This window comes from Molossus molossus, unplaced genomic scaffold (assembly GCF_014108415.1).
Source record: "Molossus molossus isolate mMolMol1 unplaced genomic scaffold, mMolMol1.p scaffold_m16_p_9, whole genome shotgun sequence".
Lineage (NCBI taxonomy): Eukaryota > Metazoa > Chordata > Mammalia > Chiroptera > Molossidae > Molossus > Molossus molossus.
Genome location: NW_023425403.1, coordinates 58,777,748 through 58,795,479, shown reverse-complemented (window position 1 = coordinate 58,795,479; position 17,732 = coordinate 58,777,748). Strand labels below are relative to the sequence as shown.

At 46.2% G+C, this 17,732-nt stretch overlaps 1 protein-coding gene across 1 annotated transcript in view; it reads left to right on the top strand.

Annotated features, from left to right (window-relative positions):
- The window catches only part of COL4A1 (collagen type IV alpha 1 chain), a 146,140-nt gene that overhangs the window by 101,195 nt on the left and 27,213 nt on the right, over positions 1–17,732 (top strand). The window contains exons 19-28 of the mRNA XM_036250137.1: positions 918–1,002; positions 1,352–1,387; positions 1,867–2,031; positions 5,383–5,478; positions 7,646–7,729; positions 8,299–8,369; positions 13,271–13,462; positions 14,028–14,196; positions 16,355–16,447; positions 16,535–16,639. Of these exons, the coding sequence (XP_036106030.1) occupies positions 918–1,002; positions 1,352–1,387; positions 1,867–2,031; positions 5,383–5,478; positions 7,646–7,729; positions 8,299–8,369; positions 13,271–13,462; positions 14,028–14,196; positions 16,355–16,447; positions 16,535–16,639 (1,096 nt within the window). The remainder of the gene's footprint in view (positions 1–917; positions 1,003–1,351; positions 1,388–1,866; positions 2,032–5,382; positions 5,479–7,645; positions 7,730–8,298; positions 8,370–13,270; positions 13,463–14,027; positions 14,197–16,354; positions 16,448–16,534; positions 16,640–17,732) is intronic.

Genomic DNA, 17,732 nt, shown 5'->3' with positions numbered 1-17,732 from the left:
GTTACCATTCTCTTGTTTGCTGCCATTCTTGCACTGTGGTGATGAATGGTTGTACATGAAGTTGTGTGTGTGAGTGTGTGAGAGTGTGTGTGTGTGTGTGTGTGTGTGTGTGTCGGGGGAGTGGGGAGGGTGGTGTGTGAGTCATTTTTCCTTTGGCTACATTTCCAGGAATAAGATCAGAGGATCAACTTATCAAACCTTCTTAATGCTTTTAATACTTCCATATGTACTTAGGGTTCCTTTTTCCATGTTTGTGATCCCGCAGTAGTGTTTGAGTAACTTGTTTTTACCTAAACCTAATCAGCAGATTTTAATAATATCCAGTGATTTAATTGCAACAAAAGAATTGTATTTTAAGGGTGATAACGCAGTGTTTGACTTGGTCATTTTCTTTGAATTATAGTAATTTAGAATTTCGTGGACAAATTCATTCCTTTTTAACGAAGCCAAAGTGCATTCTTTTTGCCTTCTATCCCTAGGGCCTTAAGGAAGTCTGCACTTTGGACCATTTAATAAAGAAAGTAGAAAACCTCTTCCACTAAAAAACAATCTGAGTGTTCTGTTACAAATTGCTTGAGGAAATGTAAGGGTGTTCTTCTGATAGCACTCTTTAAAGTAGAATATTCACGGTACGGCTTGTACGGACATTTAGAAGTTTCAAACCTAAACCGCAGATTAATATTTTTCTAACTTGACCTCACTGGTAAAGCTCCTGCCAGGCAATATTATAAAAGGAAGCGGCTGCCTGGTCAAGGTCTCTGCAAGGAGGGCGTATGTAATACTTATTTTATAGGTTTTTGAACCCCACCCCGCTTCTTTCCTTTCACATCTCATGAATAGCAGGAAGAGTTTTGTCACCCGCACTGCTATCCTCTGCGGCACCCATGCCCATGATGATGTCGTGCTCTTTAACTCAGGTTATCGGCACGGGACCCTTAGGAGAAAAAGGCGAACGGGGGTACCCGGGGCCTCCAGGGTTGAGAGGAGAGCCAGGCCCCAAAGGTAAGTTTCTTCCCTTTTTCTGCCCCTCTCTCTTTCTTCCCTCCTGCCCTCCCCCTGTTTTCTCTCATCCTGTCTTTCTTCAGTTTTCGTCCTGCTCTCATTTGCATCTTGAAAACCTCTGCATGCCTTGCAGGACCGCATGGTGACGAATCCCGTTTGAGCTTGTGTTTGGTTGTTACGCGGTCTGTCCAGGGACCCTTCTGGCTGCTCTGTAGCTTCAGGGGCACTGCATCTCCACGACTTCGGTCTTCCTGTTCCTCCTGACAGTGGGCGCTCGTGGGCACAGAAGTAGAAACTGCAAATCCCGTGTCGACCGGTCTCAGTTTGTCCAACTTCTTTCTCTTTTTAGGTTTCCCAGGGTTACAAGGCCAGCCGGGCGCCCCAGGTGAGCACCGAGAACTGGTTTTTGAAGAATACCTGTAAAACTTCCCTGTGGTTTATATTCTGAACATGTTTATCACGTACACTAGATCGTTGCATGGAATGGCTCACAGTTCTGTTGCACATTTTTCTAGTTATGAAAACAAGATGTGTTCATGGGGAAAGTGTTCATTTTGGAAGGTATAGGTTAGCATGTAGTTATAAACAAGCATGTGATGGGTGAGACTTTTTATGTCTCTCATCAAGCCACATCTCTCCCTGGCTCTGATCTGTTCCTTAAAATGATTGGGCAGGAAGCATTGGACTGTTAGCATTTGTATGGTAAGAAACTCGCCAATTTAAATTGTTTTTACTTGTCTAAGCAGTTCCCCTTTTAGCAGTGGTCACTAGTCATTTTACCTTCAGCAGTTAAGACGATTAGTTTGAGCCGTTGACGTTAAACCTGTATTGTGATTATTTAGATGGGATTTTGTTCTGTTTCAGGCATCTCGCTCCCCGGGCCTGCTGGTGCCCCTGGCTTCCCTGGTGAACGGGGAGAAAAAGGGGACCAAGGATTTCCAGGGACGTCTTTGCCAGGACCAAGTGGAAGAGATGGACTCCAGGGCCCTCCTGGGCCCCCTGGACCTCCTGGACAGCCAGGCCACACGAGTAAGTTCCCTCTGGGCCCATGTCACGTGGTGTCCCGTCAAGGACAGGATGCTAGCGCAGAGCTGACCCAGTCTTTGAGGGAGCTCCAGAGTCCCTGTGCAGTGTGTGTCCAGATTGATGAGTTATTTATATCCCATGTAGGTATCTTTGCAGAATTAGCCATGCTACAGAAATGTAAAAATAAAATCATTAAACTGGTTTGAAGGAATAAGAAATATGTTAACCAGCTCTAAGTCCCCTGGTGTCTAAAGCTAGAAAGCAAACCAGTTGAGTTGTATAGTTCTTACGGAAAGTAGAACATATTCTAGCTTATCTAGAGTCACAAGCTAATACTCGGACACATACACACACACACACAAAGAAGGGGTAGTGTGGGTACATACTGCGCAGTCTGTGTAGTGACGTAAAGGACTTCAAATTTGGAAGGTACTTGGCATGGATTTTTCTACGACAGCCCTTCATCAAAACTAAGCACAGAACATTAAACTCTTGATTCACTTAAGGGTGTCCTATGATCCTACAGTAATACCAATGCAAAATGTAAGAAAATGTCAGAGGATTTAAGTTAGTAGTGCCATTGGGAACAAGTTCAGATTTCCAAAACAGGTCCTACTAATCCTGTGGTGGGGAGGGGGGCAGGGGCTTGGGGTTAATGGAAGATGGGTTCATAGGCCTTAAGTACCAGGTGGTTTATTTGCTGGAACTCAAACAGGTCTTCGTGAAAGGGTCTTCTTGTGAATGAGGCTCCATATGGGGGCCAGACATGGGCTCGATGGAACAGTCGGTTCCAGATTTGAAGCATCACTGGGCATAGAGCACACAGATTTCCTCTGACTTGTTGCTAACGGATGGAGGAGAGGATGGATCACCTGTGACTTTTGGAAGGACTTCCTCCTCCTCTTTCGTGGTTTTGTGAAATGTGGAGGATGAAGATGAAATATTCAAGGCCTAGAGGCACTCAATCCAAAGTCACTTTTGCCTTACGTGTCTGAGAGTTTGGGGCGTGAAAAGGGCCTTCGGGTCACTTGTTGGAGTGTGTTGGAGTGCCTTCGATAGGCCAGGCTCTGTCCCAGGGGCAGTGACAGAACGCACAGGACAGTCCTGCCCTCCGGAGCATGCATTCTGTGGGGGGGGTGTAAATCAAATAAGTAAGGTGGGTGGTATGGAGGAGATGATACATGCAGGGTAACAATAAGCAGGGACAGGTGATATGGGGTACTAGGGGTGAGGTGAGGTGGGCCTAGGGTTGTAATTTTTTAAAAATCTCGCCTGAGGATATGTTTATTGATTTTTAGAGAGAGAAAGGGGGGGGGCATTGATTGGTTGCCTCCCATATGCACTATAACTGGGGATTGATCCCAAAACCTAGGTATGTGCCCTGACCGGAAATTGAACCAGCAACCTTTGATATAGGGAATGATGCTCCAACCAACTTAGCTTTAGCCATCTGGCTAGGGCTGTCATGGGGTTGTAATTTTAAGTAGTGATTGGCAAAGGACATTAAGGGTTAAGGGAGCAATGGAGAAATCAGGGATTTATATATATATTTGTAATTGTGCCAGTACTGAAATATGAACAAATTTCATATAAAGATATGAATTTTCCACTACTGTTAATTGAGTAGGCTATAACAGCTGAATACATTGTAATATCTACCATCCCAATTTTCCGGGTTGGTAAAAAAGAAAATTTTCTTTTTCTATGTAAAATAAGTGATTCACAATCATAGAGCATTAATAGATGATTTCTCTGGACCGCAGGCGGACGCTCTAACCGCTGAGCCAAACCGGCCAGGGCAATAGATGATTTCTAAATGAGGTTTTTATTCAGATTTGCAGTGTATGTTAAAGAGGCTACATCTGAAGATGAAGTGCCACCCTGGGACCTGCCCATCGCGTAGTGTAGAGGTTTTTACTCCTGATTCTGCCCGAGTTCCCGTCCCATGGTGGCAGCCCGCCCTGGGCCTGACGCAGCGGCCCTCACTGACCAGGCAGTGTAAATGCTGAATTCGAACCCACGCTTTAGAACTCCTCAGATATGATCATGACATTCTGGCTTTAGACTTAAAATTATTTTAAGTTATTTTTTCTGAGGGTAGAAGGTTGCTTTCTTACCAGGGACGCGAAGGGAATCTGGTTGAGTTGAGGCCAGCAGGGGTGTGTTCTGGAAAAGAAAAACAGTGATTGTATGTCTGTCAATATTTGAGGCTATGTTTCCAGAATCAGGGGGTTCATGTACCCTCAGCTTGCAGGCCTGAGAGCGCTAGTCAAGGAATTTGGGGACTGCCCTTGGAAGCATACAAATGGACTCCACTTGGTTCGAGGCCAGCGGGTCAGTGAGCCAGGTGGGGAAAGAGCCCGAGGAGCCCGCGGACCTGTGATGGCGTCATCGTCCGCTCGGGCCTCCTTGGGCCTAAGTTTCACCGAGAGAAGCTCCCAGGAAAACAGAAGCAAGCGACCAGCAAACAAAGCCGGCATGCTTCCTTCCCCAACTCCCATTTGTAGACATTTAAAACTGACCTTTTCCTCGGAGCCCTATGCAAAGTCATAAACGAGGGGGGTTTGGGCCTGTTTTTGGGCCCTCGTGCTTGGGAGCCACGGCAGAGAGCAGGGTGACTGCGGGGCCTCTCTCCTTGTCCTTCCTCCGTCCTGATGAGAAGACAGTGTGGGGGGCTGGCAGAGGGAGACAGGAGCTCGGACTCAGGAATGTTGGACTACGGTCGTGACGGGGATGCCCTGGCAGAAGCTGTAGGTTAAGCTACTCTGTCATTGTTCTTCAAAGATGTTGGCGAAGGAAGTATAGGATCACAGCGTGCATGTGACCCTTCAACAGATGGCGTCTGCCTTAACGCAGTTCATTTCCATACCTCTTCACGTAAACGAGGCTCCGAAATGACTGGGAGTGACCCGTTAGAGGCATTTCCCAGGGGCAGTCTACATGTATAAAATAACAGTTATGTTGCTATAAATTTGCTTAGGAAAAGTAAGGAATGCAATGGTTCAAGTCTTCGCTTTGACTTCACAGAAGTATGACGGTGGAGAAACCACCCAACGTTTGTAGCCCCCGTTCCTTAATCTGTGAAATAAAGATGATGGTGTGTACTTTGCGAGATAAGAATGAAATAAAATACAGGACAGGGCTAAGGAAATATGCTTATCGTGAGGCAGAAATTTCCAAAGTGATGGCTTGTGTTGTGGAGGAAGGTTGCGTGTCCTGGGCATCTTTGTAAGCAAACTAAAACTGGATTTCTAATACGTATCAAATAACCTAAAATAGTTTGGTTTTATAATACAGGTTGAATTACAGAGGGTTAGGTAGGCATGATCCTATAACTTTAAAAATCCGTTTCAGATGGAATTGTGGAATGCCAGCCTGGACCAATCGGTGATCGGGGTCCCCCCGGAATTCCAGGGCAGCCTGGATTGTTGGGTGAAGTCGGAGAGAAAGGTAAGAGATTAATAAATAAATTAAAAATAAAGATGATAATGCTTGGGCCTCTAATACTGGTCTACATACCTATTGGCTTTGGGTGGTCGTGGGTGTGTTCTCCCTTTATTTGGAACTCCCAACTCTGCTGGGATCGCCTTGTTGTTGGGATTTGGGGAGACAGCTCTCCCCTAGGAGGCACTGAGAAGATAGGTCCTGCTGTCCGTGCCAGCAGGGTGACCTCTCGGAGGGATGTCTAGGTGCGATCTTTCAGTTCAGAGTTTGAGAGCACCCTTCTCGAAGAAGGCACGTGCTTCTTTCAAGCCAAGTTACACATGCATATGGGGAATGCGCACCACCCTTCCAAGCCATGTGCACATAATCGCTGTGAGCGAGTCTGCTCATGGATCAGCGGACTCCACCCAGTGCTCTCATTTTATCTTTATTCTGTTCAAGTTTTTGCTGTAACACCAACAGAGGACACATCCTGATTCCTTCACAATCTTGGAAACAGAGTGGGTAATCGCTGCACCAGCAGTCCTATGCCAGAGTGCAATAAACAAGGGTATTCCAATATTTATGTCTCTTCGTACCCAAGGGTAGAACAGATAGGGGCCGGACCCTGAAATCTACACCATTGTGTACCGTTTTTGGCTTTATATTGCTAAGAATCTTTGCTCTTCAGAAGTCTAAAACACAAATGCTTCATGGAGAACAGTTTCAGCTACATCTTAGAATGTTGATAGCTATGCAAGTTACAGATCCATAGATGGAAGCGATCTTGGAAGTCACTGGAGCAGGGTGGGGGTGCTACCAGTCAGACTGTCGTTTGTCAAGGAATCTCTCTCGTTACCAGGTATTTAGTACTTTCTGGGATGGGCTGTTACATTTTATGACACAGCCTATGGTCAGAAGGTTCTTTGTACTGAGATTTTTTGGTCCGTCTCCTGAATCCTAAGAGCAGCCTCTTCCTGTTTCCTCATGCTCCTGCTAGGGACCCAGCAGCCTGCCCGGACTGCAGGGCTAGCACCTCTCCCACCTGCTCCCAGACTCAGGCAGACGCCACGGAACCCCAGAGCACCCAGAACTCAGCTGGGTGGTAAATAGACTTGCACTTCTGTGTACATTGCCCAGAGTCAGGCACGTGAGGCTGCCCGCAGGGGTCCTTTCCTGTTCCTGGCAGTGGGGCCTGCTGGAGAAGGTGCAGCAGCAGTGCCTGTGCCCGGGGCGCCCGTCAGGGTGCGGGCGCAGGGTGACGCGGACCAGCCTCTGCCTTTCAGGCACGGGCGTCTCCACGCGCACTCTGCTCTACGTTAAGCCTGATTCGTGCCTAGAAACCAGATGTTTTAGGGTTCAGGACACAGGTGTGTCTAAAGCACCCTCAGGCCCTGGCCAGTTTGGCTCAGCAGTTGGAGCGTCGGCCTGTGGTCCAGAGAGACCCGGGTTCGGTTCCCGCTAAGGGCACGTACCTCGGTTGCAGTTTGTCCCCGGCCCTGGTTGGTCGTGCGGGTGGCGGCCACTCGATGTGTCCCTTCACGTCGATGTTTCTCTCTCTCTCTCCCTTCCTCTCTCTCCCTCCCACTCTACCTGAACAAAAAGTGGAAAAATGTCCTTGGGTGAGGATATAAAAAAAATAAAAAATAAAAAATAAAGCACCCTGAGGCCTTTTAGTGTAGTTTGAAAATCAAGACGTGAGATGTTAGCATTTCCAAAGGAAGGCGTTTCCTTCCATGTTTCTCTGCTGTGGTCCCTCGACTTTCTCATTTCAGTGTCGGGTCAGATATTTGTTCTTGCTTCCGTGGCTGCTTATTCCTGGTGATCACCTGTCAGCCTGTTACATGGGTTTAAGTGCAGGAGCTATAGGTACAGTTTGCTAACAAATATTTTAAAATGATGGAAAGTTATAGATTGAGAGACAAAATTATAGCGGTCAAAGCTTTTCAGGCTGATAGGCAAAACTGAGTTCTGGATCCGTGGTTAGTGACTCACTGAAAGTGGTTACCTGCGAAGTGTGCCCAATGACAGGGACACACGGCAGGTTAACAGACATCTGGAGCAGGGGTTAGATAATTGAGAAAACATGCATTTGAGTACAAGCCTTCTTTGTCCTTTTCTATTCTGTCACTATACTGCAGAGACTTCTGTTCATCTGTTATATAAAAGTTCCCATGTGTTTCCTTTTTTTTAGGTCAGAAAGGAGAGGGTTGCCTTGCCTGTGACACAGAAGGACTTCGTGGACCCCCCGGGCCACAGGGACCACCAGGAGAAATAGGTGAGACCTCAGTGTGAAAGGGACCAGGTCAGAATTTGCTTCAATGAGTTGCAACCTTCATGAAATGTATCTTACTCCACGAGAGACCTAATTTTCTGCATTCAAAGCTAAAGTGTATAATGAGAATGTTATGCCATACTTTCAGGATTTGTCCACTTGGTTGAGAATTTTTCAGATGGCCTATAAATTCAGTATCATTAAAACGTCCTAATAAAAAGATAGCAACATATGGTTCATTCAGCCCTGCAAATTTCATTATCTCCAAAAGAAGTGAACTGAGTGTTCTTGCTCGAAGTGGTCTGGGGTGTGATGGGGGGATGCGTAGCCATCCCTCTGCAGTGTTACTTGTGTGCACTGGGGGTCACTTTTTTCTTTGTGAGCCCATCTCAAGCATTTTCATGATTACTTTCTTGAGGTTCTTCAAACATCATTCATTTTGTATAAAGACCTTTGTACTTTGAAACTTTTTGTTTGTTCTTTTGAATCTCAAAAATATTACAAAGCTCTTGAGTTATTAGAAAGGGTCTCATCAATAATGTGCTGTAATTTTTCTCTGTCTCTTATGAAAGGTGTCCCGGGAAGGCCAGGGGCCAAGGGTGAAAAAGGTCATCCTGGCAGGGATGGTCTGGAAGGATTGCCTGTAAGTAAGCTTTCTGAGTTCATATCTATATTAGAAGTTGCCACCAAGCAAACCAACACAGGTGTATATTTTTGCATTTACAACACAACCTCTGCCTTATTCGGGAGCTGGTAAAAGTGTCTCTTTGTCCAGCAGTCTAGAACTACTCCCTGCGTCCTTCTTCACTCATTCACCTGAGAAGGAGCAGGGCTGTTGGAATCCAGCATCCGCCTTTCAACTGCCTTTCTTCTCACCTGGGCAGAATTCAGTTGCCACTTAACCTGTGTCCACGTGGGGCCGAATGCTGGTGTGTCCCTTTCCCACAGGATCGTTGAACTGTCCTTCTGCACAATCACCGCTTATCACACCAAGTCATTTAAAAACTAACGTTCATGGGTCAGTTTAACACCCTTCGTTTCTAGAGAGGAAAACTGACCTATTTCCTTCTAGGAATTTGAAACATTTTCATTCTTCTTCTTCTAGCAGGTTTGTATTTTAAAAATTTCCATCCCCAACCTCGGTTGTAACGTTGCTTTTTCATATTTATAAGTGAAATATCCTGATCATATGAACACGAAACCTTTCAGTTAATCAAAATACCAGCTTAGCTTTTCTACTTAGTTTTAAAAGAAGCAATTGAATCGAATAGTAATAATCTTAAATATGGAAGGATATTTTATTTCAAATAATCAGCTTTATCTATAAAGCTTTGCAACCTTAGGACATTGTTCTCTTCATATTGTCTTGGTTCTTGGAAGTTCTGTAAGCATGAACCAGTTTCTACAATGACTTTTATTCCAGTTTCCTTTTTCTTTTTCCTTTGGTCATAAATCGAACCTCACATCTTTAGCCCTATTCTTTTTTGTTGCAGCTCTTTAACATTTGGTAATTTTAAAAAATATTACTGGATGCTTCTATAAAGGCAGGTCAGGGCAAAAGCGAGTTGAAATGGGACGGAAACAGCTGGAATTCAGCAATAATTTTCTCCTTTTGAAGTCAGAGCTTGAGCTCTCGCTTTCCAGAACTTCGCTGGGCCTGGGGAGATAAGTTAGAAGTTGCAGTTTAAAATATTTCTGAATGCATTAGACGTCGCATAGCTGGGAAGCACAGACTGCGGTGGCAATCAGAGATGGAAGGACTTTGAAGGAGGCAGTAAAGGAGTCTTTTAACCTCTGGACACAGTCTTTATCTGTTTGGCCTTTCTGGAATCCTTCCTGCCACCACTGTGCCTGAAACCCAGTCCAGACACCCATGTCTCCGGCCTCAAATCTAACGGAAAGGGATGAAGGGGAAGGAGAGGAGACAGAAGGGTGGTTGAGTAGACGCCCTGATGAGAAAAATGAAGACATACCACACAAGTTTTAATCCCCATGCCCTTCTGCACCAGGAGCTGCTTTCTGTAGAGGGAAAAAAAATGTCTCAAAATTGTTTTATGGGTAAATAATTTAATTGAGAAGATGATAATTTTCCTTTTATTTGAAGCTCTAGCATAACTACACAGTTCAGCTAGCTCGAAAGTGTGGTTCTTATTTGGAATTTGGCTGGAGGCTAACGGGTACCCGTGGCCCGTGGGGCACCCCCGGAAGCAGATTACAATGAGAACGGGATGAAGTGCTCTGGTTTTTCATTTGATGTAGATAGCCCTTCTGCGACATGTTCTTTTGAAAGCCAAGTGTTTGATTTTGGGAAAGAAAGAAGAAAGACAGATCACGGGGTCTGGCTCCTGACGGGGGTGGGAGGGCAGGTTGCCTGGGCAGGTTCTGTGGTTGCTGGGAGCGGGGAATTGAAAGGAACCCCGCCCGGTCTTTCCCACGCGGCACCATCTAGAAGCAGACGGAGCAGTTGTCGGATCTCCCCCGCTTTGTGCAGCCAGCGCTAAGTTTCCGAGGCGGTGTTCGATTCTTCCATATTTATCTTAAGGGACGTGGATCAAAAGATCTTTGAATCACTTAGGACTAAGAGTTCTGTGGCAAAGTAACCCCATGAGATATCCGAGGGTAGTCTAGATTTCTCCCTTCAATGATAGCGGACAAGGTCTTCGTTGTTAAAACAGTTATATTTTCTCACCCTGGGCTCACAGAATTGGAAAACTTTGTATTTCTGGTCTGTGAATAATCACCATAAAGTAACGTAATGATGCTTCCAGGTTGAGAAAAATATACATGATCATTTCTTAAATTGGTATTTATAGTTTATTGGTGGATATTGCCAGTTTCACATGTACTTCTCCCAGTATCTCCTGAGTTGCAGACATTAAGGACATAAAGGTAGAAAGCCTTGGTCCTGCTCTCAAAGCCCTGAGAGATTAGCATAAAGACACTGTGCAAGCGAAAGCTCCTAATGCACACAGCAGTTTTTCTAACGAGAACCTTGCGCGCCTCCATGGCGTGGAAGTGACGGGGGTGAGCCGCTGCTCCTGTCGGAAAGGCTTCACAGAGGAGTCTACTTTTAGCTGAGATTTAAGGATGCACAGGAGCTCCTATTAGCCCAAGGGGAAAAGCTACGAAATACCACAATACCTTTTAACTAACTAATGGATTTTCCTTGACCCTCTGCTGAACTTTCTGGCAGGAAGCTGTAGAGATCAACGGTTGCTTTCTTGGGACCAGAGGAAGAAGGGTGGGCATTTCTACCTTTCCCAAGGAGGCCTGAGGGAACTGTCCCCTGTTATAAGGGGCGCTTCTAGCTCAGGGCCAGCTCCAAACAGTTACATCTGCCCAGGAGAACTTGCTGCCATGATAGAAATGTTCTCCGTCTGGGCTGTCCAGTTTGGTAGCCACTGGTCAGTAGTGACTATTGAGTCCATGAAGTGTGGCTAGTGTGGCTGAAGTTCCAATGTTATTTATTTATTTTTTATTTAATCCTCACCCAAGGATATTTTTTCCATTTATCTTTAGATAGAGTGGAAGGGAGCTGGGGGAAGGAGAGAGAGAGAAAAGCATTGATATGAGAGACACATCTGTTAGTTGCCTTCCACACCACCCTGACCAGAGCCGGGAACGGACCACAACAAGTACGTGCCCTTGGCCGGAATTGAGCCCATGACTCTTTGGTCCGCGGGCCGATGCTATAACCGCTGAGCCAAACCGGCCAGGGCAGTTCCAATGTTGTTTAATTTAAAATGTTAACTGATATTCGACAGTGCAGACTGGTTCCTGACTCTCCGGGCTTTTGGAAGCACGCTGGCTAGTGTGGGTCGTGCCGCTAAGAAAGCGTAACTGCCGTGTTTGGTATGGAAAGAGCAGCTGCGCCCATTCCTTCGCTGGCATCCTGTCAGCTCATAGGAAGCAACGCGGGCAGGAAAGTGATTCAGCCCCATTTGGGCTCGTCCCACACTTGCCATGTGTTTGACCCGGGCAGGCCTCTGAAGCTCTGCAAGCCTCGTCTCCACGTGTACGTAACGGGCAGCTTTCTGAGGCGACGCCTCCCTCTGGTGCTCGAGCGGCTGGGCGTAAAGTGCGGGCCTTGCAACCAGAAATAAGCACTTGCTGACTCTGTTATCTCGGGTATATCACCAAACTTCTTTGAGTAGTAGCTCTCGCATCTGCTAAACGATGCTTTTAATATTTTCCTTGCAGAGTTGGGATAAGAATCAGAGGTGAGCCCTGGCCAGTTTGGCTCAGCGGTCAGAGCATTGGCCTGTGGTCCAGAGAGACCCGGGTTCGGTTCCTGCTAAGGGCGTGTACCTCGGTTGCAGTTTGTCCCTGGCCCTGGTTGGTCGTGCGGGTGGCAACCACTTGATGTGTCCCTTTCACGTTAGTGTTTCTCTCTCTCTCTCTTCCTCCCACTCTATCTGAACAAAAACAAAAAAATGTCCTTGGGTGAGGATAGGAAAAAAAAAAGAATCAGAGGTGACATAGCAATGGATGGGTACATAGTAGGCGCATAACACGTGGTAGCCATTTCGTAAATCTAAAGAGTGTATGCATTCTGGTATGTCTTTTGTCTTCAGTTCCTCCCTTTGAGAAGTATATATTACACACACACACACATATGTGTGATTCGCATATATCCAAGAACCGTTTGAGAGGGAATTTATGAGAAAGAATTCAAATGAAATAAATTGTGATGAGTTTAAAATTCTGTCAGGTCAGCAAGAAGGCAGAAGAGATTTCTTTCTCAGGCCTAAGAGAACAAGTAAGGAAGGCCATTATTTGAAACCTTGACTATTTTCCTCGTGAACCCCAATTCTCTGAGTGGCCGGAGGAGAAACATCCGTGGGTGTGGGCCCTCCTTGCAGATTTAACTTTCCAGAAACTGAGAAGTGTTCCAGTGTTCGTCTCTCGGGCAAGTCGATTCTAATCTGACTGCTCAGAGTAATTTTAGAGCTGGCCCAGGGCTCACTTCCCAGAGTTTCCTGACTCCCTGGTGCCCTGGAAATCCTTCTCTCTCTAGAATTTGGAGTGTAAGCGTAAAAAGAAGCCTGTACAATTTCAATAATGACTAGACTTAGAGAAAACATGGTACTTTCCAACCCTCGTCCACTCTTAACCGCCATCGGCCCCTAGAAGCCATTTCTCCAGTTTCTGGGCCCAGGTTGTCACACCTCCAGTGCTCTCCAACGGTTGCTACAATGTTCTCGTGAATGTTTATCAGTTGTAAGGGACAGGAGAGTTACGTAAGAGCCGTTCTGTGAGCCAGGTCCCCAGTGCCACACCATGGTTCCCCTTGTTGTATTCCCGTCTCTGTTGACAGTACCTAATAAGAGTATTTTGTAAATGTTTCCACCAGAAGAGAGGTTAGATCAGGGCTTTGTCACAGAGCTACTGGATAGGTTCTAGAAAACGAATGAGGAGATCTAAACACATTACCATTTTTCAAGGAGGTGGCTTCTTGATTTTATGTTGACTCTGTGACCAGTCACCCCAGTTCTTTCTATGGATGAACGTCTTCAGTGGTGTCATCAAGTTTTCTTCTTGTAGGGCCCTCAAGGTTCACCGGGGCTGATGGGCCAGCCAGGAGCCAAGGGAGAGCCTGGCGAGATTTACTTTGACACTCGACTCAAAGGTGACAAAGGAGAGCCAGGTTTTCCAGGACAGCCTGGTATGCCAGGCAGAGCAGGGACTCCCGGAAGGGACGGCCATCCAGGTCTGCCCGGCCCCAAAGGTTCCCCGGTAAGTTTATTTCCAGACTTTGAACATGCACTTTCCAAATGGGTATGCAAAGAATGAAGAAATGAATAATTTGTATCGTATCTACATATTTTCACTTAAATGATCATTGTCATCAATGAACTTATTTCATGGCTCATGGGAAAACGTAAGTTTATAAACCTATGTTGATGGTGTGGACTTAAATAATTAGATGATAATGGATGAGTGTCTTCTGATGTATTGGGAGGAACTGAAAAGACTTTCATATGTTGGAAGGGTGGTGAAATTTCAAGTTAATGACATTCAAGTCGTCCTTTAAAAGAAGATTCCAGATATAAATACTTCCCTCTTTGAAGTGTCTCCTTATGTAGGATAAGGGAGGGAGATGATTGCTCAGCCTGGAGAAAAGTCTGCTGGTTTCATTTATTAAGTACAAGTTGACCTTTGTAGAAGGGTTACAGTAAATAAACAGCATAAGCCAGTTAAACCCTGGTACTTATTTACTACTGAGTGTGGAAAAAATGTGGCATGGACAGAAGTGTTGGTATGTCTGCTGATGCAGTTTCTTTTTCTTTTTTCACATCAGGGTTCAATAGGATTAAAAGGAGACCGTGGCCCCCCCGGAGGAGTTGGATTTCCTGGCAGTCGTGGTGACATTGGCCCTCCTGGGCCTCCAGGATATGGCCCAATTGGCCCCGCTGGTGACAAAGGACACGCAGGTTTTCCGGGAAGCCCTGGATCCCCAGGCCAGCCAGGTGAGGCCCGAGGACCTCAGGTGCAGCACAAAGATGCACAAAGATCCTGGGCTCAGTGATGCGGGACGTGGATTTGGTTTCAGTTCTTCCAGGGGTGACCGGGGCAATTCCTTCTTTGTCTTTTTATACCTTTGTGTGTTTATATGGAAGATGGGCCAGGTAGTGTGTAGGATCTGGCTGAAAAGAGTTTGAATCTATAGATGACTTTCCTTATAATAAATATATAGTTATCTACCAGCTATAGTCAGCTTTTTATGTGGAAGTGATTCCAACATAAGCCCGTTTTTCTCTCATCTATTTTCCGCTTCCCCACGCAGCCAGTCCATTTTGGCTTCTGGATGTCCCACACAATGTGCCCTGCCTGCTGACAGTTCCACAGCAGTGTCAACTTCCCTCTTGACATTTAATTCCATGTTGGTTTCAGTCATTGGCTGACTGGGTTTTTCTATGACTGTGTGTGCCAAGCCCTGTGCAAAGTGGTGATCAGACAGTGATACGTGAGACAGACACGGCCCTGCCCTCCTGGAGCTCACTGTCCAGGGTTTGGCAGAGAATGTGGACAAAGGGTCACGTGAGGGTTTCCCACAGGAAACTTTATTTCATGTACAAGAGTGCACAGGAGGAAGCCCCAGGTCCTACACACAATAGGTTCCCAAAACATTATGATTTAGGGTAGAAATGGAACATTCATATCTTTCCCTAGAAAACTCTGGAATGACAAGAGCAGAGACCAAGAATGGCTTGGGTGTAGAGGAGAAGAGGAAGTGTATTTTCCTAAGACATGTTTTAAAAGCTGTAAAAATGAATGAAGGGACTTTGGGTGATTAAAATTGTGTAACTAGTAAATGTTGAAAAACATAGCTAAGTAACTGGATAATAAAAATACCCAACAAGAACTCTGTAGGAGCAATTAAAATATGGCTTTTGTGCTCACAGATTTGGTGATTCTGTCATCAGTCATATATCTAGCCCAAGTTTTATCAATTCCTCTTCCCACTGGGAACTATTATTTCCTTATTAAGACATAGTATACGAGTTCATGAGCACTCTGACCCAGAAAATATTAGCCAGTCTTTGATGGAAGTCCAAGTTTAATATCCTAATGTACCATCATAATTATCATTCTCATTGTTTGTGAGGACATTGATTACTTAGCATCAAATTATGGCTCCACTGACAATTGTTCTCTGTTTAGCAAGAAACATTTCTTTTGTCCTAGGGGACAGAGAAATACTGAGTTTGACTTAGAAAGACGCCTAGTCTTAGAAAGGAGACCTCTGATCACTTCCCTTCAGCTCTTGCTTCCAGAATCAACATATTATTTGTTCTTTGTACTTGTGGGATCTGAAAACTTGCAGAGCTATAAATAGGAATCAGATCTTCTTCTTGGCCAGAAACCATCTCCAGAAAAACCAACTGGGACACATACAGATACATCTGGAAGGATGGGGAAGAAGGTTCCTGAGGAAGCTCTGTTGACAGTGCTGTTGATCTCTGTCCATATTTTGTAGAGTCTGTTAGCCACCCAGACCCAGCCTTTGGATTAGTCACCCGACCTTCTTTGATCTGTCAGAACTCTGTTTACTCTGATGATCTTAAAAGCCTTGTTCTCAGGGGTGAAACTGATAGCAAATGTGTGTTGGGATCAGTTTGTAGGTATTTCCCACACTCTGTAGCTCAAAATGTGTTGGCTGATCCGAGACAGCACACAACTGTCCAGCTGCACTGTTACCAGTAATGCATACTCGCCCATTTAGCACACTGTGAAGATAAGTTACTGCCAGATGAAGATAATTTAGGTCGGTCTCAAAGCAACTCAGAATTAGCACTGGCTGAGAAATGAGAGACAACAGTAGAAGTGTTTTGACTTTTTGAGACAGACTAAGTAGGAATTTACCCGGGGCCACCTCACCTTTTGTCATGGTAGACGTTTAGCTTTTCATGACTCTTATTTTGGACCATTAAGGAATTCTCCCATCAAACAAATCTTGGTCACTTTGGCCATAAATTTCGGGATGAGGAGGAATACTCTGTGAAAGGTTCTAGAAAAGTAGAGGGAAGAAACAAAGGTGTGCAGGCAGAGACATCTGTCCGGGTGCCCAGTGTGCCCAGAGGACATGACGCCGTGGCTCACACTGTTCTTGCTCTTTTTCCCCAGGTCTCAGGGGTGAAGCAGGAAGAGTCATGCCTTTACCTGGTCCCCCTGGAGCAGATGGACTTCCGGGTCCCCCAGGTTTCCAAGGGCCCCAAGGTACTTTCAGAGTCCTACTTCATCTGGAGATAGAATTGGAACATTCTCAGGTTTTCCTCACACTGACTTTGGTCTCGCCTGTAACAGGTGACAGAGGTTTCCCTGGAACCCCGGGAAGGCCCGGCCTCCCCGGAGAGAAGGGTGCTGACGGCAAGCCGGGAATTGGATTTCCAGGGCCTCCAGGCCCCAAAGGTAAACCTGCAAGAAGAACCCAACCGTGAGTGGGACCATTGCTCTGGCCACGGCCCGCGTGGGCCCCACTGGTGGTGTTTGTCTCCTGGCTGGTTAGCACCAGGGCTGTGCTCCCTCTGTTCATCTTTACTTGAATTTTACAAGAATAAGAGGCGATGGACGTGAAGACGCTATACGAGTCAGTGACCGTGCAGTTAAGGGCAGGTTTGCCAACAAGCTGCACAGTATGGAGGATGGAGATTTCAGCCACCACGGCCATGGGTAAACTGGTGCCCACCAGCGAGTGGTTTGGTTGGCAAAGAGTTGGAACATTAGGGGAGTGGAAGCTGCCCAGGAAGCTGGCAGATGCTACGTTTATTTAAACCCACCTGGAGGCAGTTCTCTGTCGTCAGTGAAGGAAATACACAGCCAGCCGGACCTACACCAGACTGGGTTTTGAAGTGAGAGGGGAGGTCAAGGGGAAGCTGTGGGGAATAAGGAGAGGGCTTCGTTCTTGGGGGTGAGGTCTCTACATGGGCTGGCGTCCCCGCAGGGCGCTGTTCTTCCTTCTGAAAATTGCAAGGAAGTAAAGAGGACAATTTCACCCTTTTCTGTTGCTTTCTTATTTGACTAGTCCTTCAGGTAGACCCTGATCTATAGACTTGCCATTGCAAACGTCCGGGGCTGCGAAGGCGCTGTGTGATAAGGGGGTGTGTCTTTCCCATTTTGGCCAAAACTGAGTTTAAAGACTTCTCCAGTCTCCTGACTTCCTGTCTAGAGGCATGCATCACACCACTGCCGCGGCTGCAGGCCCTGCTCTCAGACGACGAGAGAGCAGCCTGTTTCCTCCAGGAGCCACGGAATAACCATCGTGCACATGGCCACTTCTGTCAGCTGTAAAGGGTCTTGGAGACCCTCCAGATTCATGGGGGCCAGTGTAGAGGCTTTCTGCATGTTCATGAACCCCACTGTATTCCATATAAGAGCCAGACCATTGCCATCATGACAGGTAGAGTTTAGCTGATAAAGGTCTCCTTAATTAGAGGCCCTTTGCCCACATCTCACGAAGCTGAGATGCAGGTGCTGGTGGGTGGTTAGGTCCACTCGGTGTCAG